General features: G+C 40.3%; 1 protein-coding gene across 5 annotated transcripts in view; it reads left to right on the top strand.

The window, feature by feature from the left end:
- LOC103268987 (receptor-type tyrosine-protein phosphatase T) overlaps window positions 1–24,434 on the top strand; it is a 197,405-nt gene that overhangs the window by 54,143 nt on the left and 118,828 nt on the right. For all 5 annotated transcript variants that reach the window (XM_008066570.2, XM_008066573.2, XM_021716841.1 and 2 more), the window contains one exon: window positions 14,267–14,415. In XM_008066570.2, the coding sequence (XP_008064761.1) occupies window positions 14,267–14,415 (149 nt within the window). The remainder of the gene's footprint in view (window positions 1–14,266; window positions 14,416–24,434) is intronic.

Below are 24,434 nucleotides of genomic sequence, written 5' to 3' on the forward strand. Positions count from 1 at the left end.
AGCCCTCCTCTCTCCCCTGACAGTGTCCTGCTACTGCCAAACCCTTTCTTATAGTATTATGATAATTTTTCAGGGTCTGCTTATGTATGAGAACGTGGTACTCAGTTCTTTGTTTCAGCAATAGATCTCTGAGTATTACAGACTCTAAATTCATCCAGGTTTCTGCAAAGTTCATGATTTTGTCCTTCTTTATGACTGCATAATATTCCATTGTGTATAAGTACCACATTTTTTTAATCCAGTCTACTTTTAATGGGCAGCATGGTTGGTTCCATGTTTTCGCTATTGTGAATAGTACTGCAGTCAACATGCGTGTGCTTTCTAAGCAAACTTCTCTGAGCCTATTTCCTCATCTTTAAAGTGGGGACAAGAATACCAAATTTGGAAAGTTGCTGTAGGAGGTCACTAGGACAACATAAAATATTGTAATACATGTACCACATTTGGTACTACATCTGGTACATAGTAGGGGTTTGGCACATTGTAGTTATTATCACATTTTATGTTTTATACTACTCTGTGTGTGGCTGTTTTACAGTTTGACAAGTACTTTTACATAGGGGTCTCATAAAATATTTGACTCATTCCAGTAAGGAAATATCAATTTAAATGTAAGGAAATAAAGGTTCACCAAACTGACCAAGAGCACAGGCTACATGAAGGACGAAACCCGGGAACAAAGAGGTGTCAGTTATGAGTACCATCTTCTTACCATGAATTAGAAGGTAGGTGTGGGAAGGATTCTGAAAAAGGCTACTTTCTGTACATGGTGGCAAAAATGGTCAAAATGACAGCCTCTGTCCCCCCAAAAGGGCATTTTATAGGTCTGTATCCATGTGAAATATTCAGTGAAAGCGTCCAAAGTTGGCCCTTAACTGAAAGTGTATAATCACTGCTCGAAATTACAATAGTAAAAACAAAAAAAGGAACAATAAATCCCATACCAACCACTTCATACCTTTAAATATATTCACTGTCGCTAAAACAGGAGCAGAACCATTCATCATTTTACCATTGATATAAAATTTATCATCTGTATTGGAGAAACAGGACGAAGATAAAAGAGAAAATAGGGTTGGGGTTGTTTTATTGTTGTTTTTTAAGCTGGACTCTTGAGTCCTGCTTTTAACCTTATTGAGTCAGCTTTTGTCCCTGAACATGTTTCTGTTTGTAATGTCTTATAAAAAGAGTTGTGCCTTGGGAGGGTTTTATTCTAATTTTCTATGGCAGACATATAGGAAAAACCTGTATTTAAAAAATGCACCTAGGTGATTATATTTAGCATGACAATAAGTGTCAGGTTATGTGTTCTGGACAGTTGAGATTTCGAGGCTTCCCCCACCCATTTCTTTCTTTCAGATAAGTGTACAATGGCATTTTAGCTCTTTGTTATCTGCAAGAAATCCTGCTGAGTTTTCACTGGGCTTGCATTGAATCTGTAGATCAATCTGATGAGACTTGACCTCTTAACAATATGAGTATTCCAGCCTAGCAACATGTGTGTCTCTTCATTTGTAGGGGAATTCTTTGATTTCTTTCATTGTCCTTTTGTAGTTTTTGGCTTGTAGGTCCCAGGCATGTTTTGGTAGACCTATTTCTGAATATTTCTCTTTTTTGGTGCAGCTGCAGTTGATACTATTTTATAAAAACTCGTATTCTAATTGTTCATTGTTAATATGTAAAAGTGAAACGTATTTTGTATCTTGAAAACGAAGTATGGAACTTTAAAAAAGATAAGGTAAAAGAAGTCTCAGGTGGAGAAATAATAACTTACCTCACTGGAAAAGAACTTTTGAGTGAAAAATGAGTTAAGATAACCCAGGCCAGGTGCCTAGCAAAGTGCCCCAAATGTGTTCCATGTTCTTCATCTGTCTTGGCTTGCCATAGTCTATGTGGCTTCATTCAATGAGTGGCAGTTACAGAACTTAGAATGGTGTGAGAGTTAACATGTTGAACTCTGGGCTCAGGTTGACTCTACCATGTACTAGCTGTGTCATCTTGGGCTTATGTCTCATGCTCTCTGATTTTTATTTTCCTAAACTATAAAGTGGAGATAATAGAAGATAAGGTGGTAACTTGGCCAGAGCCCAGAGCTCGGCACCTAGCAAGTACTCAGCAAGCATTAGCTATTCCCATTGTTGTTTTTGTTGTTGTTGTTAAGTTAAAAGGAGGAAGATGCTAGGGAAGCCTAAAGAACTTTCTAACAATGTTTGTCTAACCGCGGAATGGGTTGAAGGTGAGCAAGATCGTGAGCCACCTATCACAAGAGAATAGACCACCCCCGTGTAGGATGGCATAGGAATAATCAGGCTTCCCCAAGATTTGCTCCGTGTGTTGAGACTATAACATCCCACATCTCTCTGTGATATTATAAGCAGGACCAGTTCCAAGGTCTCTCCAATTCCCCAAGATACTTGACCCACAGACACAAAGAGCTCAAAGCATTAGGCAGAAATAGAATCCCTGGGGGAAAAAAAAGACCAGACTTATCTTTCCATCAGCTGCAGTTTATGATTGCACATTAAATTCAATTGCTTTCTTTAGGAGGCTGGTGTAGGAACCCGTCATCTCTAACCCAGCGCCATCCATTCTAGCTTTCCCCAGGAGTGCAGACAGACCAGCCGCCTTCCTAGTGTATACTAATTAATTTATCTCATGCTTGTGATTTTACGGCGCTTAAGTGCTGGAGCATTTCTGTTTATTCTTCTCCCTGCAAAGTACCTCATGTTGCATAAAGCCCATGAATCTCCATTGTAAACGCCGTCTGTCTTGGACTGGAAAACAGCCCACCGGCTGTCTGTTGTCTTACTGGCACTGCCTCTTACAGCCAAAGTAACACATCCATTAATTTATCCTTAATGACATTTTGACATTCCAATCAGTTCATCAGATGTTTCTTTTGCAAGACTTCTCCCGCTTGGCCAGGCCAGGGTGCCAGGCCACTCTTGATGCATAATGCATTAGACCAGTGTACCGCTCAGTACCCTTTGACAGACAGCTGCATCTGCTACTCTAAGACCGCATGTTCCTAATAGCCCTGACTCCCGGAGTGACTCACACCAATGCCTTCAGAGTTATTTTTTTCTGTGCTTCCAGCTTGCTGTGTTTGGGAGAAGCTGCTCAGTGCAGGGAGAGGGGCCTGGTCGCAGAAACACATGCAACAGCACTAACTGGGGGAAAACAAGGGTATATATCAAATTCTCGCCATAGTCAAAGGGCTTTGAGACGCTTTAATTCTACAAATTCAGGTGCAAGAAGGATCTATAGCAAACTTACCGTCTTGAATCTCATATTACTCTGCTACTACTTAGAAATAAAGATCGCAAAGACACTCTGATAACAATAATGGATATTGAAAAAGAAAGGAAAATTATTCCTAATATCTCCAGTCTAACACAGGAGCCATCCACACGTAGATATATTTCCCCATCGTTGAAATCACAGTGCAGACACAGTTTTATTTTGTCATTTTTTTAACTTAATGTAATTCAGTTAGCATTTTTCCATGTCATTACATAGTTTTCATTTTTAATGGCACTTCATCATTTTAATAGCTGCATAATATTCCATCCAGGGGATGCACTATAATTTACTGAACCAGTCCCTTATTGTTGGACATTTACGAGACCGTAAATGATCATTTGCTGTGAAACAGAAACAGTGGAGTAGGGAAAGGTGGAAAGCATGCTCTTGGCAGGCTGAAGAGCTGGGCTCAAATCCCACTTGTTTCCTTTACCTGTTTTATGAGTTTAGGATTCATCCTTCTGGGCCTTGGATTTCTTACCTGTAAAGCACACAAACAAACAAATCATTGTAGAATTGTTGTGAAGATTAGAGCTGGTTTCAGTGTACCAAGGACATGATAGTATCTACCACATGTTAAACTACTACCTTCACATGTACATACCAGTGGTAGGGGCAATTCTGTTACCCTCATTAGGTGCATTTAGCAATCTCTAGAGACATATTTGATGGTCACACCAAAGAGTGGGGGAATCTACTGGCACCTAGAGGGGAGAGGTCAAGGAGGATGCTACTAAAAATCCTGCAATGTGCACTTTGGTTCCCTGAAGCAAACCCTGGGGAGCAAATCAAGCACAAAATTAAAGTTAAATTTAAAGCAGGATAACATCATGCAGGTTGCTGGGATGAGGAAGGGGGGAAAGAACTAGCACTTGTTGAGTATCTTTATATTCCAAAAAACATGCCAGGAAATTATCATTTGTAATTATCACAGTAATTCTATGAACTAGGGTATACCAAATCCCATTCTACAAATGAGGAAACTGAGTCTCTGGTCTAGATGGAGACTTGATCATGATTACACAGCTGGTTGGAACTCACTCAGTACAAGGCCAAAGGGTGTTTCTTTCTTTTTTAAAAACATATTTTTTATTTTTTATTTTAAAATTGTAGAGTACAGTTAAGGGTTAGAGTATAGTTAATCCCACCTCCCTTCCCCTCCCTGCCCCCCCATAATTTCCTGCCACTGTCAATCCTTTTCTTATAGTATTAACAATAGTTGTTCAAGGTCCACTTATGAGTGAGAACGTGTTTTTTTTTTTAACATATTTTTTATTTTAAAATTGTGGGTTACAGTTAAGGGTTAGGTATGCAAATATGTATTGTGCAGGTACCCTTGTTGATGAGGTGTGCCCCCCGTCCCCAGACAGATATTGACTCCCGTTAATCCCACCTTCCTTTCCCTCCCTGCCCCCACCATAGTTTCCCCCCAATGTCAATCCTTTTCTTATAGTATTACGATAGTTGTTCAAGGTCCACGTATGAGTGAGAACATGTGATACTCAGATCTTTGTTTCTGTGAGAGATCACTCAGTATTATGAACTCCAATTCCATCCAGGTTGCTGCAAAATTCATGATTTTGTTCTTTTTTATGACTGAATAATATTCCATTGTGTATATGTACCACATTTTTTTAATCCAGTCCTCTTTTGATGGACAGTATTGTTGGTTCCAGGTTCTTGCTATTGTGAACAACGCTGTGATAAACATATGTGTGCAGGTATCTTTTTTATAGAGTGATTTGAGTTCTTCAGGGTATATTCCCAGTAGGGGGATTGCGAGGTCATATGGAAGGTTAATTTTTAGAGCTTTAAGGAATCGCCACACTGATTTCCACAGAGGCTGCACTAGTTTACACTCCCACCAACGGTGTAAAAGTGTTCCCTTTTCACCACATCCTCTTCAGCATCTGTTAGTTTTTGAGTTATTTATAATGGTCATTCTGACTGGCATTAGGTGGTATCTCAGTGTAGTTTTAATTTGCATCTCCTTGATGACTAGTGAGGTTGAACATTTCTTCATGTATCTGTTGGCTGCTCATATGTCTTCTTTTGAGAAGTATCTGTTCATATCTTTTGCCCACTTTGTAATGGGGCTGTTTGTTTTTTTCTTTTCAGCACATTTGAGTTCCTTGTAGATCCTAGAACATGTTTATAATACTAAGTGATCTCTCACAGAAAGATCCATGTGTATTTCTAAGAACAGAGGGACCATCTGCTCAGCCCAAGGCTTCAGCACTCAGTAACCTGAGAGCATTTAGGGCAGCTTTCACTGTTTGGAGTCGGGTATCCTGTTCTCACTCTGCTTTGAAGCACTTATTCACTTTTCATTGCCTATTCTTTCACAAACACTTATATAGGACTTCCTTGGTAGGTGACTGATCCTAGCCTAAGTACTTTCATATTTGTAAGTCAGCATCTATCTCAAAGCATTGTTAGGAAAATTCACTACCATTATCCCTATTTGACCAATGAGGAAACTGAATTATAGAGAGGTTGAGTAATTGCCCAAGACTACACAGCTAATGTGGTGGTGAAACCAGGATTTGAACCCAGGCTGTCTGGCTCTAGAATCGATGCTGTTCCCAATAGGCTTTGCCTCAAGGCCCAAGGAACAATGTGGACAAGTGCCTCACAGGAGGGCCTCACATCTGTCTTAGGTCTTCCGCTGCTCTGGTTTCCCTTCCAACTCCAAAGAATGATCCAAGAGGGTCTGGCTATGTCCTTAGTGGAAAGAGCGTGATTGGTAGGAGAGCCCATGCAGGCCAGAGAGGCAGCCAGAAGCAAAAGAAAGAAGCAGAGAAAGACAGGTAGAGGCACAGATATGGACATCAAGACTGCAGAAGGATAGATGTGAAGGACCAAGGTTCTTTGGCCTTTTAAATTGTAATGATGTCTGCTGCTGCTATAATGTTGACATTCTGTGGATACATGAAGAAGCCCTGGGCTAAGGAGATAGGAGTAGGAGAAGAAGGACCCCACCAGCTATACCCCAGAATTGGTACCCAGTAGAGGCAATGAGCAGACAGGATGTGCATTGCCTGAAGGACATGAGTGGGTATGAATGTGGGCATTCTGGCTGCAGGTGTCTGTGTACATGTGTACAAATATGTATGAGTATATGTTAGCCTGGGAAGGAAGGGAGCCAGTTGAGAAAGTTTTGTGACGAGGAGAGATGTGTTGTGGATTTTTGGCTCAGCCTGACATAATAAGGAATCTTAGAGAACATTCAGAAGCCTAACTTCTGGGGTTTGAAGGCCAGCTTTGTCTCTGAAAGCATGGGCAACTTCATCAGTTACTTCAACTCTCTCTGCCTCGCTCTTTAATCTGTAAAATGGCAATAATAATACTACCAGTCTCATAGACTTGTTAGGAAAATTGAATAACTTAATACACTGTATTTGTAAAAGCCTAGACTGGTGCCTGGGCATGTGATAAATGGCATATAAATGTTTATTAAATACATATAATTAATTTAGGACAATGTTTTATGGTCATTTTATTAGTTCCCTTGGGCTGCTGTATCAAAGTACCACTAGGTGACTTAAACCAACCAAAATGTATTCTGTCACTGTTCTGGAGGCCTGAAGTTCAAAATCAAGGTGGTGTTGGAAGGGTCATGCTTCTTCTGAGACCAGGTAGAGTCTTTCCTTGCCTCTTCCTAGGATCTAATGGTTTCATCAACCCTTGGTGCTCTTTGGCTTGCAATTCATCACTCCAGTCTCTGTCTTGTTGTCACATGGCATTTTTCCTTTGTTTCTCTGTCCAATTTGGAATAAGAGTCACCCTAATGACTTAACTTGGTTGCATCTGAAAAGACCCTATTTCCAAATAAGGTCATAGTCGCAGGTACCAGACGTTAGGACTTCAGCATATCTTCTGCAGCTAGTAGGTGGGTGTGTGGAGCACAGTTCAACTCATAACAATCATTTTTAAAGCATCAGTTCTTGCCACAGTTCTTAGATGCCAACTCTGCAACATAGAGAAATCAATACTCAGAAAGGGAAAAGGGCGTGTTCATGGTAACTATGAATATTTGGAGATCTGGACCCAGCATCTGGGTTTCTTACCTCTTGGTCTTCTGTTTTCACAAATGAAACATGATAGGGATTCTTCACTAATTTAGACCAGCTAAAGAATGTGTCCATCTATAGCAGTGGTTCTCAAACTTTGGCATGCAGTAGAATTGCATGGAGGGTTTATCAATTTCCTGGAGGTTCTGATTCAGTAGCTCAGATTGGGCCAGAGAAACTGCAGTGCTAATACACTCCCAGGTGAAGCTGATGCTGTCAGTCCAGGGATGACTCGGAGAACTGCTTGTTCTACATTGGTGGTGCTCAAGCTTGGTGGCACATCACCTGGAGAGCTTTAAAAAACCCAGATGCCCAGGCTGCACCCAGATCAATTAAATTAGACTCTCATCAGTAATTTTTAAAACTTCCCAAATGACTTGTGCAGCCAAGGTTGAAAGGCATGACTCCAGAATATATCAGTGGATGTTTTTAGAGAAGAGCCATTCTTCAGGACATCTACTTCAAAGGATTCATATCTAATGAAATAATGAGGTCATTTAAACTAATGTGGATTTTTGATATTTAAAAGAGATTGTACCAGAGAACATTTATTGAGTGCTTACTGTGTGCATACCTTGGGCAAAGTGCTTCTCTAGCAATGTACCATTTAATCCTCACAATCTTCTTACAGGGAAGTACTACTATAACCTATGTTTTACACAGGAAACTGACATGCAGAGGGATGAGTAACTTGCAAAAGCTCACACAGCTAGTCTGACATGGAGCCAGGTATTCATGCCAGGCTGACTGGCATCAAAGCCAGTGCATTAACTGCTATGCAGTACTCTTCCTGATATAAGGAAAAGCGGTATGTGCTCCTTTAAATCCTGCATACACCCTTAGTCTCATTTACACTATTGATCCTTATGTAACGTAGTACAGATTTTTCCTCAATTATAGTAATTTTGAGTCAGTGGGGTTTAGATTAATATGGTTTTGCTACATTTGTAAAAGACCAGAGTCATGTGTATCAAGGACTGAATTTGTTCTTTGAATCTCATCCCTGAGAAGCACAATAGAAGAATGTTGGAGCAGGTGTCCTCAGCTGGCAGGCAGAGTGCAGTGTGTATCTTGTGGTTTCCACCCATGTGCTATATGCCTTGGCTAAGTGCCTCTTCTGTCCTGGCCTTAGTTTCTTGTAGAAAATGAGAGGATGGTACAGTTCCCTTCCAGTTATGACAAGTAACTTTAATTTGAGGTCCAGTCATGTCAGCACAGAGCATCCTGGTTTCAGAGAATACAGTACCAGCTTTTTAAAGGAGCAAGGCCTCACTCATGTTTTTTGGTTCACCTCTTATGGCTGAGATCTCTCTCTGGCTCCAGGGTTCCATTCTTTGTGATTTCCCAGGAAAGTCTATTCTGAAACGCCAATGGAGGATGGACCAGGGGAAGAGCCCTATGGGGACGGGGAGAGTGCCTGAACAGTATCCCACCAGGAGAGGGCATGGCTCTACACATCCAGGAACAAAAACTTTAGGTGGAACTCCCACCCCCTACTCCCCACAATTGGTTGGGTCCTCCTTTTCCCAGCCCAGAACAGATTCTAGGGCTTTTCAGAAGCCACCTGGAATTTTCCACCACCTCTTTTCTAAGTGGTATTCTAGTCTCCACTTGAGCTTCTCCAGTGACAGGGAGCTCAATACTTGCCAAAGCCTAAACAGGGCAGAATTTATATCTGGCTTTTCACATCTTTGTCTCCTTCCATCTAACAGCCAAAATTAACTATTTTGTCTAACAAAATAATGGGCAAGGACAAAGAAACTACTAAGTTTGGGGGAGGATGCAAAGACTTCAGAAAGTAGGGGACATTTGGGTTGGGCCTTAAAAGGTGAAGAGAAGTTTACCTAAGAAGGAAAATTGAGAAGGGGAATTTAGGTATTAGGCACTTGACAAAGAGACTTAAGCAATTCTGCTTTGCTAGAAACATCTTCCTTGTGTCAAGTCAACCTGGTCCTAATTCAGGCACCTGGGGCCACACAGACCCAGCTGTCAGATGTGTGAAGAGAACATTCCTTTGTATTCCTTCTTCAGAAGAAATACCCCTGAATGCTCCACACATGCCTCGTCTCATAGCATGATTTTGGCACCTTTAACAGCTCTTCATTTCCCTTTCAGTCACTCTACCTGCCAGTATTCCCTGTAAAGGGTAGTGCTCAGAATAAATCACAGGACCCATGGTCCATCATGGGCACATCACCTTCACCTACCCCTCGCTCAGTTAACAAGCAAAGGTTGGAGAGACCTCAGAGCGATCTGTTAAAGAGAAAAACGCCAAGAGCTATGGCCACATCATGTCGTTCTCACCTGTCAGAAGCAGTAAACTTCGGATTTCTATGTCTCAAAGCATTCTTCAGCTCTGCAGAGGAATAAACAGGTTTACACACGTTCTCTTTTTAACAGCTTTTGGTACCCCCTGCTGGCGAAATTGTGTGACCCAGTTGTCAAGAATCTCAAAACAACTAGAAAAAAAAATCCCAAATTCAGAAAGTCATAAGTACTTGAGTCTTGAAGGCTCTGAGGAGTCCATGAATTATAAGACCTTCCCAAGAGTCCTGTGGTTATTGTATGAGGGTTTTTTTTTTTAATTCTTCTATAGCTGTGGCTATTCTGTGAGCTTTAGGGAGAAAAAAAAAATCTCTGACTTCTGTGAACATTCCATTAATTCTGCCAACATTCCAAAAAGGAAATGCTAAATTATTAACAAAAATATTTCTAGGTACAAATATTCTAGATCACACATTAATTTCATGCAGGTTTTCCCTTAACTTTCTTTGCACGTATCTACTTTTCAAGTGGTTGTAATTTGTGTTCATCTTTTCTACACTTCAAATCATAGACTTTTAAATATAAATTTGTGCAGCAAATTTATTGAGCACTGTGCTAGATACTCAGCAAGAAATTGGAGTAGGTGCAAAGAGTCAAAAGCTCTTCTCCCAAGAGGTTCTTGTCCTAGTGAGTGAAAGAGTTGAATCCCTGCAATTTGACTAGGCAAGTATTAACTGACATGGCACAGAAACCCTCCCTGATCTCCCGCTAGGGTTCAAACCAGGTATTAACTTTCTCACTGCCCCAGGTATTTCTTCTTGGTCTTCATCATCTTCATGATTTTAGCTTTATTTCTGTATGTATCTGTTTAATGCCCGTTTTGCCATTGGACTCTGTGTTCCATGAGGATCAAGGTCAAAAAGACAAGGTCTGCTTACATCTAGCAGAGACTGATAACATGCACTTGCTCATTAAATAGTTGTTCAACAGATAAGTCAAGCAAGAGGAGAAAAGTATAATTCTGTGTAGAGGAGTAGGGAGAAGCCTCATAGGAATGTGCCATTTAGATGACATTGAGCTTTGAGGGATAAATAGGAGATAGTCAGTAGAGAAGAATGGGGACACATGAAGGAATAGAGGAATATTGAGGAATGGTGTGGAGGAAGGAAGTTGATGTTTCCTAAAAGGAGATGTGTGCAGAAGGCAAGGATGAGTTAAAGCCTGGGCCATAATGTGAGGATCTTGTATGCCTTATTCAGACACTTGGATTTCCCCCTCTCTTGAGGAAGAAAAGAGAGGGGTTTGTAAATTAAACTCTTTGGCTATGGGAATTTTCCTGCGTGCCTGAGGAGTATCTTTAATACTTAAATTTGGAATTCTGAAAGAATAGAGATCAATCCCCAAATTGTGGTTTTGTGTTTTATTTCCTTCTACATACACCCCCTCCATTTCTACCTTGTAGCTGTGTTTTCCCATTGCCAAAACATCTGTCTCTACATTTTAAAATTATTGTATAGCATCATTATCACCATGAACATGTAGTTAAGTATCAGCCATGAGCTCAATACTAAGAATGTCACATATCTGATTTTTTACAACTCAGTTAGCTTTCCAATTTTTAAATGCCTATATGTTTGGAAGAGCCTCCTTTTTTCTTTTTTCATTTTTAAAATATAGGTGTTCAGAGCTACCCAAACATTTTTATAAAATGTCATTTTTTCATAAAAGCAGCAAGGCCTTTTTTATTATTATTATTCCTTTGGAAACCAATGATTTGTGCCTAAGACAACCCTTTACATATTATTTTACCATGAGTGGAATGAGATTGGTTGGGAACTCTGCCCCCAAGGAAATATCAAAACCTGCAATACATACTCATTTATAGTTTTAAAGTTAACTCTCTTATCGGATTTCCTTTAATTTCCTGCTGGGACAGTATGAGCAGAGCTCACATAGAGGCAAAGGAGATGCTATATATCTTTTCAAATTTATGATTAAGAAGGTCACATATACATTTTTAAACACACTCCTTTTTGATAATAAATGAAGACTAAAACTCTGAAATGTCATCATCAGCAGAGTTACTCATTTTTCTTTTGTTGGCATCCCCCTGCCCCTGTTTAATTGCCCGACTGATCCAATGCTTCATTTCGTGTTGTTTTTCTGTCTGCCTGAAATAGTTTCACTAGTATAACAGTATGCCTGTGGCCAAAGCATTATAACCAGAAGATGCATTCCTATTTCTGAGTGCCTTTCTTTCCCCAGGCCAATTAAAAATAGATAAATAAATGAAGAATTCCAGTTCAGGCTGCATGTGTTTTCAAATGATGGCTAAAATCACAGGTGTGAAAGATTTTCTCTTCTTGGCCTGGATTTCTGGATTTGAATTCCCTCTTCACCTTTCTCTACTGTGTTCTCTGCCTCCAGAAAGTGTTCTCTACAGACTCCATCAAAGGGATCCCTAGCCATCTCTGGCTTTTCACTGGATCCAGAAAATGAGAGCCACCATTTGCTGGACCCAGGAGTCAGAGGAAGGGAAGAGGAGGTAGCCAGGGCATTTTTGTCTCTGATCCCTGCCTCATGACATTGTCTAGGACTGGCTGGACCCCCAAGAGAAAACCACTGCTGTGTTTAGCTTGCCTCATCTTCACAACTCTCTCTTTGGGGTTCTGGCTACTGCTCCTTCTGTTTATTCCTCTGGTCCCACAAGTATGAGCAGCTCTCCTGTTGCTATATTATATTGTGGGTCCCCTACACCCATCTCACCTTTATCAGTAGTCCTTTTATAAATAAACATTCCTCAAATTATCCTCATTTGAGTGTGCCATCTGAAAGAAAGAATTGTTCTGTGAAGTCTACACTTAGATTATGAGACCCACGTTTTAAGGAAGATACTATCAAACTGGAATTGGACCTAGATGAGCTCCTTTAAGCCATTTCATCGACAAAAGTACCTGAATAATGAGTATTTGTATACTAACCCTGAATGGTACCCCACATATTTAAAATAAAAGATACTTCTAAGTCTATGTTTATCCTTTCTTTTAATACCTCCTCTGACAGTGAGATCATTGCCTCTTGATATTGCCTATTTTATGTTCAGGTAGGCTCAACTTTGAAAAATTATTCTTTGCAGTGCATTGAATTTGGCCTCTTTAGGTTACTTCTTTCTATGTTGAGATAGGAATGACCAAGACTGAATTTGAAGCCAAGTCCTGTGAAGAATGGTGCAAGAAGAACTGGAGATATTTATCCTCAAGGTGTTTAATGTTTAACCTATAGCCTTTCATGTGATCAGAGCATAGTAACTATATTTAGATGCATATATGTTGGGAAAACTCAGAGAGACCATGTCGGTTTTTTAGAAATAGTTAAATAACTGTTGTGTGTGAGAGGGGTTAGTCATATTTTTATATCTGTAATAATATATCTAAGATCTATGAGTTAAAATTTAAAGGAAGTAGATTTCAAATCCTTAAGAAATGAACTTTTTAAACTTTTAGTTTCCTGGTGAGGTGATAATGTCTTCATTACTTGATGGAATTCAGGGAGAGATGGGATCCCATAGTGGGGCTATTGGAGATGGGATTTAGATATTGGAATATAGTTGGACCACTCAACAATAATATACAAACAGGAATAGTGATGACAATATGTTGCATGCTTACCATGTTCCAGGCACTGTGCTCTGTGTATTTCTTACATTACCTCATTTAATCCTTACAGCCCTATGAGGTTGGTCCTAGTATTTACTATAGTATATAGAAGAAGAGCTCAGGACTTAAAGAGATTATGAAATTTTCCCCAGGTTGTGCAGCTCACTGACAGGCAGCAGAGGTAGGATATGAGCCCAAGTCTGCTGATGCCAAAGCTAATGGTTTTAGCCTCCAAGGGTTGATGTCAGAAACACTTGGGGAACTTGGTGGCCATGCAGAGGTTCAGGCCTTGTCCTACTTTCATGAGTTCAGGCCTCTGTGTGTTTTATCTGCTCTTCAAGCGATTCACTTTGGCACCAAAGTTTGAGATGCACTGCTCTACACTACTATTATTATTATAAATGCCCACTTGGCTCTGAGGGTCTGTTTTTCCTCTGGGGATGACTCAGCATCAAGTTCAGCTTTAATTTTCCTTCTTTTGAGCTGTGAGAATAACCTCCACCAGTCCAAGTCTCTACTTTAATCTACCATTATTTGGTGGATTTTCATGAGCTTGGTTCCCAAGAAAAGCCAGACTTGATTTTTAGTCTAATTCAGAGCCATGGGAACAGAAAGACCAGTCTAGCCACTAACTTTTTCTGAAAAGAGAGTAGAAAGAAGCAAAGAAGCATCATATACATCTCATTAATTTCCTGTTTTAGGCTCAAATATAGACTACTTTCATTGTTGGGGAAGAGACAGCATGAGTCTTTTATTTCTGAGTAAATGGAAACCATTAATGGTTTCAGGAGGACTTGGGTTTATTCCACCTTGACACTGGAGGACCTGTCTTGACTCTGTTTCTGAAGTATGAATCAGGTTTGGGGACCAAGGATGAGGGGTGGAGAAGGAGAGCAATCTATCTTCCCAATGCTATAATGAAACTGGCACCATCTGACTATGTTTTTTCCCCTTGCACATGTCCCAAAGGAAGCTGGCCAAGAAGCAGAAGGAGACACAGAGCGGAGCCCAGAGAGAAATGGGACCGGTGGCCTCCGCTGACAAACCCACCACCAAGCTCAGTGCCAGTCGCAACGATGAAGGATTCTCCTCTAGTTCTCAGGACGTTAATGGATTCAGTAAGTTAAGCCAACTAAGGGGGAGGGAACATGCATGGTCCATGTAGATCCTAATACTTCTGCTTTGGACCCCTCAAGGTGGCTAGGGTTTGTAAGGAATGGGGTATGGATGCTTCCCTGAGACAGTCCCAGAGGAAGGTTCTCCCTTCCAAAGACTTTGGGCAGCCCATTTGTCTTAGTCCATCTGTGCTGTTATAAAGGAATGTCCATCTGAGACTTGGTAATTTGTAAAGAAGGATGCCACACTTTTTTAAAATTTTATTTTCAGAGACAGGGTCTCACTCTGTTGCCCAGGCTAGAGTACAGTGGTATAATCATAGCTCACTATAACCTTGAAATACTTGGGTCTAGCAGTCCTTCCACCTGAGCCTCCTAAGTAGCTGAGACTATGGGCGCACACCACCCACCTGGATAATTTTTTTAAATGGTTTTTGGAGAGATAGGGTCTCACTATCTTGCCCAGGCTTGTCTCAAACCCCTGGCCTCAAGCAATCCTCCCACCTTGCCTTCCCAAATCACTGGGATTACAGATATGAGCCATTGTGCTTGGCCTCTTTTAAACAACCAGCTCTCACATGATCCTATAGAACTAGAACTCACTCATTAGTACAGGGAGATTCATGAGGGATCTACCCTTATGACCCAAACACCTCCCACCAGGCCCTACCTCCAACATTGAGGATCAAATTGCAACATGAGATTGGGAGAAGACAAATATCCAAACTTTATCATCATCCTAAAGTGAAAAGAAGTATTTAAAAATATACCCCAAATGAGGTAAAAATGAGAGCAAGTCATCCTACCTGCTTGTGGACATAGAGACAGGTTAAAAATAACAGTAGTTAAAAAGGAGGAGGAGGTTGCCTTTGCCCCTAAGGAGAAAAATATGCTACACTGAATTAAATAACCTAAACATTTCAAAACTATGTCTCACAAACAGTGCATAAGGCAGGTGAGTCATAAATTATCACTGTTTCTGCTCTGAATCCTTAGGAAACTGAGGCTCAGAGAAAGAACTTTTCCAAAGTCCAATGGCTGAGTTACCTATCCAGACTGGAGGCCATGCCTCCTAATCCCTGGCCAGTTCCAAGCCACAGCCAATGTTCCAAGCAGCACTTGGTCAAGGCCACCTGAGTCCTGAACTGGAGTTAATAAATGATCCCAAGCTAATACAAGTGGTTAAAACATCAGGGTTAACTCTCATCCAAAGGAGAACTTCAAGACTGGTGACATCTAGGGATCCCTTAGGAATCAGCCTCAAGAGGCCTGGCTTCTGTTCCCTTCCTTTAGCCATGCTGTAAGCCAGTTGATAAACTTGATTCCCTAGTCTTTGCCCCAAGTTGGATAAGGCATGGAATCTAAAAGAATCTGAGCATAGACAAACATCCATCATATACCATGTAAATTGCAAAAGGAAGAAACCACATTTTGTAAAAATCCCTTTAGACATAATCACTTTGGGGATCTATGAGAGGATGAAGGAAGAAAGAAAACAGATATTTATTTGCCACCTTCTATGATGTAAACTCTCTCTCATTTTATCTTCACCATAGTCCTATGAGAACCTTAGTGTCATTGTCCCCATCTTATAGGTTAGGAATCTGAGATAAAGAGTGTTTGGCCTTCCCAGAGCCACGTAGCCCTGTTCCTATGGAGCCGGGATCTGAAAATAATTCAGGCCCAGGATTCCTAAGCTCAAGTGCAGCACAGAACCCTCCTGGGGAGGTTTTCAAAATACACTAGCCCCATACCTCATATCTGGCCCCCACCAAACCCCCTGAATCAAAATCTCCTGGAGGATGAGAGGAGCGGTACAACTGAGGATATGAATGTTATGAAAGTCATTTGGAAAGTTCCTGCAGGCTCCCAGATTTAGAATGCAGAACTTTGACAGAGGCAATAGCTACTTTCAGATATTGACCATCTCTGGGGAGAGAGATTAGTTTAAACTTACAGAAAAAAGCTGAGAAAACAGCAAAATGAACACTTACACACTCTTTACCTAGATTCACCAATCGTTAACATTTTGCAACATTCGCACTTTCGTTCTTACTTACACTGGTGCGCTTTCTCTCTCTCTTTCTGTATCCGATTTTTTTCCAAAATTTTATGAACTATTTAGAAGTAAGTTGCAAACATCATGGCACTCCACCTCCAAAGAATTCAATATGTATTTCTTAAGAACTAGGACAGCTCTTCAACATAATCACAAAATATAACCTTGATTCAATGTTAGCTTATAATACACCAGTTCATAGTCAAATTTCCTCAGTGTCCCCAAAATGTTCTTTATTGTTTATGTGTTTGTTTATTTTAATCCAGGATCCAATCAAGATGTTCACATTGTATTTGGTTTTCATGTCTCTTCATCTTCTTTCATGTACATTTCTTAAAAGTTCAGGCAAGTTGTCCTGCAGAATGTTCCATAATCCAGATTTTTCTAATTTTTCATCAGAATTTTATATATATATATATATTTTAGTCAAAGTCTGTTCTGTTGCCTAGGCTGGAATGCAGAGGCACACTCATGGCTACGGTAGCCTGGACCTGTTGGGCTCAGGCGATCCTTCTGCCTCAGCCTTCCAAGTAGCTGGAATTACAGGCATACCTGATTATTATTATTATCATTGTTGTTATTATCGTTATCATTGTTATTTGATGTATTGTAGAGACAAGGTCTCACCAAGTTGCCCAGGCTGGTCTCTGGGCTCAGGAAATGCTCTCACCTCTGCCTTCCAAAGTGCTGGGATTGCAGGCGCGAGCCACTGTGCCTGGCCCAGAATCACATTTAGATTAAACATTCTGGCAAAAATACTACATAAGTGATGTTATATGCTTCCCTTTACATCATATCAATAGACATATGATATCACTTTGCCCATTATTGGTGATGCTAAGTTTATACACTTCTTAAGGCTTAGTGATGGCTTTTAAAGACAAAGTCTAAAGGCACATACTGATTGTTTTATGAGCAAATATTTAACTTTTGTTTTTCTTAGAGGTCAGAGCAAATTTGTAGTTCTCCTAACTATAAGGCCAGTCCTTTCCACTTTCAATCCAGATGAATCAATGGGATTCATACATTTCCTGGAGGCTAGGAAAGAGGATGACATAGACCAGAAGAGGCAGAGTAGGGGTTGGCAAGGAAATGAGCTTGGTCTTTCCCTTAAAAAAGGACAACCCTAACTAAAATTCTGTGTCTGTCCATCAATCTTGAATACAAAATTACATCGAGATAGGAGGAATAAGTTCTAGTGGTCTATAGCACTGAAGGGTGACTTTATAACAACGTTTTCCTGTACTTTTAAATAGCTAGAGGAGTAAAATTTGAATGTTCTCAACATAAAAAAATGATAAATGTTTAAGGTGATGGATGTGCTAATTACACTAATCGAATTATTATACATTGTATATGTATCGAATATCACACTGTACATAATTGTACATAAGCATGTACAATCATTATATGTCAATTAAAAATAATAAAAGATAAAAGACTATCCTGAGCTCACTGTGCTTCTGCCTGCACTATGTACTCAGTTGTCACTGGTTCTCCTGCTTTTGGCCCCAGGGCAGAGAATTTCATTTGCAAGTCTAGCTGATTGAAAATACTGGTCTTCGAGACCCGCCTGGGCAGCGAGACCTCATCTCTACAATAAATCAAAAAATCAGCCAGGCATGGTAGTGCATGCCTGTAATTCCAGCTACTCGGAAGACTGAGGCGGAAGGATCGCTGGGGCCCAGCAGGCAAGGCTGCGGTAGCCGGGAGCGGCCACTGCACTCCAGTCTGGGCGACCGAGTGAGACTCCAACTCAAAAAAAAAAAAAAAGAAAGAAAGAAAATACTGGTCAAGTAGTATCATCCAAACGTTTTCTGTAGAGTCCAGCCTCTTGTGCACACTTTTTTCTATTTTATAAAAGTGCCCTCAGGGAGGACTCTGATTGCCAAAAAGATTATAGTCAGAGATGCGTGACAATCATTGTGGCCCTGAACTTGTAGATATTTGGTCTCAAACTTTCTGATCTCAAATGAAAACCTGGGTAATACAGACTTCATGAGTTTAAAAGGGATACATCACCACTGTTTTTACCATGGGCCAAAACTTAGACCCTTAGGATGAAAACACCCAAGACTGAGATAGATTTGCTAGTTAAAGAGGAAGAGGAAGAATAGCCAATGAAATCTAATTAGATGTTTTAAAGACCAAGAGTAAATTTTTCAAATGACTGAGGTATGTATCTATGTGTGTGCGTGTATGTACATACACACACACACACACACACACACACGTATAAACTTACAGACATATACACATATATACACTTATATATGTCTGTATATACACATTCATTTCATGTCGATGATAATTGCTTTTAAAAAGACAGAAAAATTTTTGATGGACTTATTATATTTAATTATTAAGAAATTTTGCATTTGTTTGAATCACTGAATGTCTTAGGATTCTCTCTATGCATCCGGTGTCCTCAGGCTACAGCTACAAAAACACCCTGGGGATCTTTTAAATGCCCTAGAATGTATCAGGTACCTTTTAAAATGTCCTGTGGAACCACTGGGATGAGATTGGGGGGGGAGGGAAATGTAAGTAATGCTTACACTGGAGATGAGAAATTGCTTCTGAAATCACCCTGATGTATGTAAAATTGAATCTATTTTCATGGCATTAGGGAAGTGACTGTCTGGCTTCAGAATCAGTGTCTTTAGAAGGCCCTGAGATTACGTGTGAATGTTGAGGAAGCATGGAGAGAGAGGGCACAAAATAGTTTTTACTTCGGAAAAGATTACAGAAGAATATGTCTGAGCAATTATTTCATTATTGAACAGGTGGGCCCTTGCCTAATTCAAATTCTGCCTTTCCCTCCATAGGTTTATTTTCTGAGGTTTTCTATTTCAAGTGACTGCTAAATTCTGTGACATCAGTTCAATCAAACCTCCTAATATTGTATAGAAACAATGCCCTCTGGGACTCTAGGGTAATGGGGCTTTGTCAGATATGGGTTGTTGCTTTGGAGTGCTTTGACATTCTTGAAAAAGAAGTGCATGTCACATTTCAAGGACAAACAATGTGCATTGTTTTCCATTTAAAGAAATGCTGGCTTTTATTAAGTAATCTGATTTTGATCTTACTGCCCTGTGTACTTGTTACTTTTTTTCTGTGATCTTTTCTCACTGGGATCATTTTCTGAGTCTTTCTTCTGGTATTTAAAACTTCTTCTTTATCTCTTTTGTCTATATGTCATCTTCTGCTGTTCATTTTCAATCCAAACAAAAATGCTTCAGAACAAATCCCTGTTGAATTCCTGTGATACAGGGGCTTGGTTGTCTACTTTTCCCATAATGGCATTTGACAGACTCACTTGCCCACTGGGTACGATTAGTTAACTCTGTCTTCATTTTTATGTTTCCAAAAATTGCATCATTCCATGTCTGGTGGGTAAAGGGAGACCTTCTTTAAGGGTCATCAGACAGACACTGGGTCATCAAGCTCTCTGCTAAGTGTAGCCTTGGAGGTGAGATTTAATGACCATTTCCTTAGTATATGCCTTCCCCATGCTGTGAATCATGGACACAGTTTGGGGAAAGAGATAGTTATAAAGATGAAAAAATAGGGTATTATCTTTTCTTTTCTTGACAATACATTTAAGTTTCTTATAGATTCTGGATATTAGCTCTTTGTCATATGCATAGTTTGCAAATATTATCTCCCAAAAGGGAACACTCATACATTGTTGGTGGAAATATAAGCTAGTTCAGCCCCTGTGGAAAGCAGTTTAGAGATTTCTCAAAGAACTAAAATGAGGTTTACCACTCAACGCAGCAATCCCACTACTGGGCATATACCCAAAGGAACATAAATAGTTCTATCAAAAAGACACCTTCACACATATGAAGCACTATTCACAATAGCAAAGACATGGAACCAGTCTGGGTGCCCATCAATGGTAGATTGGATAAAGAAAATGTGGTACACATACACCGTGGAATAGTATGCAGCCATAACAAAAAAATCATGCTGTTTGCAGAACAAGGATGCAGCTGGAGACCATTATTCTAAGTGAATTAATGCAGAAAGCCAAATACTACATGTTTTTGTAAGTGGAAGCTAAACACTGGGTACATACAAACATAAAGATGAGAACAACTAAGAATTCTTAAAGGGGGGAAGGAGAGAAGGGGACAGTGCTTTAAAAACTACCTACTAGTTACCATGTTCACTATTTGGGTAGTGGGTTCAGTAGAACCCCAGACCTCACCATCATGAGGTATACCCATGTAACAAACCTGCACATGTACCCCCTAAATCTAAAATAAAAGTAAAGGGTTATTGCCTCACAAATAATACATGTTTCTACTTATAAATGTTTTGTTGTTTACAAAGTCCTTCTGCAAAACTCTCCAATAATATTTCCTTATTCCTATGCCATAAGTTAACTAGTAGGTTTTTATTATCCCCATTCTACAAATAAGGACACTGAGGTTCAGAGAGACTCCCTGGCCCAAAAGACACAAACATTGCAGAGTCATGATAGGAATCCATTTCTCAAGACCTCAATTAGATCTATCTACCTCATTCTGCAAAGATTTGGGGATATAACCAAGAAAAGCACCTACAATTTTTTTAAAATGGTAGTAGGAGAAATAAATAATCAGGATCAGGATCAGAAAAACATGAAGGTCAAATCCAGGATATATTAAAATTTAATTATATTATGTTAAAATTTAATCTGAATGTGGTCATGTTTAAATTTCAACTTGACTGTGAGCTTTCTAGCAGAAAAAGCCCAGAGTAAGATAATTTTTATTGGGTATCTACTATATGCTAGACCTTGTGCTTGATATAAATTCTACTCTTGAGCTTCCTAGAAACCCTGTAAATGAGATATTATTTCCATTTTGTTAATAAGGGAACTGAATTTCAGAGAACTGAAGTAAATATGCTCAAAGTCATGCAATGCAGAAATAGTAGGGATAGAATGAGAAGCCTTGGGGTTATCTGACTCCTAAAACAGTGAGTGATTCTCCTCCTCCATCATGAATGGTAGCTCACATTCACCAGTCTCATGGAGTGAGGTCGCTGACAGAGGGGTGAAAGGAAGAGTTCCACCTTCCTCTTGATGGGTCAGTTGACTTTTCTACCATGTGGACCGAAGCAACTGCCATAGCTGTTTCCTGCACAGAGGCCTATGGCCAGGTACTGGCCTGGAGCCAATCAGATTCCCACAAGGTGCCAGGGATGATAACAAGCATGTTCAAATATGGCATTTTAGTCTGTTCCCACAGTAACCCTGTATAGTCCACATGTTTATTACCAAATCCACTTTACAGCTGAGGAAACTCACACTCTCAGATATTAAAGATCATCCTAGGCTGGGCGCGGTGGCTCACACCTATAATCCCAGCACTTTGGGAGACCAAGGTGAGAGGATTGCCTGAGCCCACTGGTTTGAGACAAGCCCAGGCAACTTGGTGAGATCTCATCTCCACAATAAAATCAAGAAAAATTAGCTGGGCATGATGGCGCATGATGTGGTTCCAGCTACTTGGAAGACTAAAGCAGAAGGATCACCTGAGCCCAGCAGGTCAAGGCTGCAGTGGCCATGAGCATGCCAGTGTCCTCCAGCCTGGGCAACAACAGAGTGAGACTCCAACTCAAAAAATCATCATCATCATCATCATCATCATCATCATCATCATCCCGAAGTAATATGACAAGTATTATGACAAGTAGATACTGAGGCTGGTACCCAGAGCTGATACTTTACTTTCAGAACCAAGCATCTTTGTCTTTCCTCTAACCTTTAGCTGTCTCTCCACCACCATAAAACTGAGTGAAGGAAAGGCAGGGGATCAAGGTGAAACAGCCCTGCTGACTGGGGGGACAGTGCTTCTTCCTGGTTCCTCTACTCACTGAAACCCCTGTTTCAGGAAGGCAGCTGCCGAGGATATGCACTCACAGACAGGTTATACGGGAATCCTCCCACCAGGAGCCTTTTAGGAAAGTGGGATTGCAGACCAGTGGTCCCATCCTCAGGTATTTCTAAGCTGGACCAATTCCTGGGTAGATATATGAGGGGGTACCCCAAAATACTGGAACTATCTTTTGGAGGGCAGATCCCTTATAATATAGACTTCCACTGCTAGGTAAGTGTTCTAGGAATCCACTGGCATCAGTGTACCAGCTGGCATTGTTGTGAGAGGTTGTGTTCAACTTCAGTGAACTTTTTTGTGGTGAATTGGTGACTGGTTCTTCCATCATGACAAAGCACCTGCCCACATCACGCTGAGTGTTCAGCGGTTTTTGACCAAAAACGGCATGACCCCCCCACCCTCCCTATTTACCCAATTTCCCCCTGAGACTTTTTTTTGTTTCCTTGGATGAAAAAAGTCCTCAAAGGGATTTATTTTGCTGATATAGAAGTGGTAAAATAAAAAATGGCAGAAGCACTAAAAGGCATCAAAATTGACGAGTTCAAAAACTGCTTTGAGCAGTAGAAAAAGCATCTTGGTAAGTGTATTGCATTAAACAGAGAATACTTTGAAGGTGACTGAAGTTAAACATGTAAGAATAATTAAACTATTTTATAATTAAGTTCCAGTTTCTTGGGTCCTCCCTAGTAGAGAGCAGAGAATGGCCCCTGCCCACAGTCAGTTTGCAGCCTGGCAGGGGAGAAAAACGGCCCAACAAATAGAATCCTTGTTGTGTGACTTTTTGCAATAACAACCTGCACTAAGAGCCACAGCACCCTTCCCTGACTTTGTACCTCCCAACGTGACCAAAATATGCCTGGGAAACAATGCACAGTAACCTTAGGAGATATTTGCTTCTGATGAGGAGAATGTACCTGACACCTGATGCCTTTCCTGGCCTTTGGAACACAGCCCTCATAAAAGGGCTTATTCGTGGGCAGGTCAGGGAATGTCCAAGCTTGATACCCCTGGAAGGAGTCAGCAGAGATGTAGCAGGCAGAAGGAAACACAGGCAAGATTTTAGCCTGATTATTTTAGGAACATCTTACGTAACTAAAGCAATTCAAATAAAGAAGATGGATCATAACTTTTAAAATAATGGGGACTGGCTGGGGTTGTGGTAAACTCTTTAGTAAGCTTCCTTAACCCTTTCAGGAGGATGCTGAGCCAGCTGGAGAAATGAATTTCTGGGAAATAGGCCTAAGCATGGCCTTCTCTAGGGAAACTTTTGACTCGATGTGAGCTGTTAAGGATTACTACCTTTCTATTTATTATATACTTCTACATTTCAAAATACATTTGGGTCGAGTTTCATTGTCCCAGAAGTAGCTAATTTAAATAATCTTCTTGATACATTCAAGTTTATTTTGTCTAACTTCTTATGATTATTTAAATTTATTATGCAATAGATAAACAGATTTTTATAAACAGAAAAATAAAAAAAATATAAAGGATTGCTACTTTTGCTTGGGACCTTCTCTGGATCAGTCATTTTGCTAGATGCTGTTTACATATTATCTCCAATCCTCAGAACAGTACAACTAGGCAGGGATTATTTTCCTGATGTCACAGGTGGTATTATTGCTGCCGCTAAGGTAAAGACTAAAATCCTAAGCATGGCTCCCTGGGCCCTCCATGATTGTTAATCAGTGCATTCTCTGACCATTGCCCAACTCTCTGGCTCAGCAGATACTCATTGAGTATTTGTTTGTTTGTTTGAATGAATAAATGAATGAATGAATGAGTGATGGAGCTGGAATTCACACTAATATCTTTTGGTTCCAAGCCAGTATCTGGTTCTAACTCTTCTCATGTGAGTTATGTCTTTTGTTAAGCTGAAATTTGTGCCCTGTAGTTTTGTTCATTACTGTTTTCACATAGGGTAATAGAATCAGTGTTTCTCTTCCTATAGCCCCCACCCCAGCTATTTCACTGCAGCTACCTGTATACGCAGGTCCTTCTTTCAGGCTAAGTAGCCACCACATTAGTCATCAGACTTCCTTGGAATGCATTTCTATTTTTCATTCTGCGCA

The sequence above is a fragment of the Carlito syrichta genome, unplaced genomic scaffold, assembly GCF_000164805.1.
Source record: "Carlito syrichta isolate Samal-C Ts95f unplaced genomic scaffold, Tarsius_syrichta-2.0.1 Scaffold309009, whole genome shotgun sequence".
Lineage (NCBI taxonomy): Eukaryota > Metazoa > Chordata > Mammalia > Primates > Tarsiidae > Carlito > Carlito syrichta.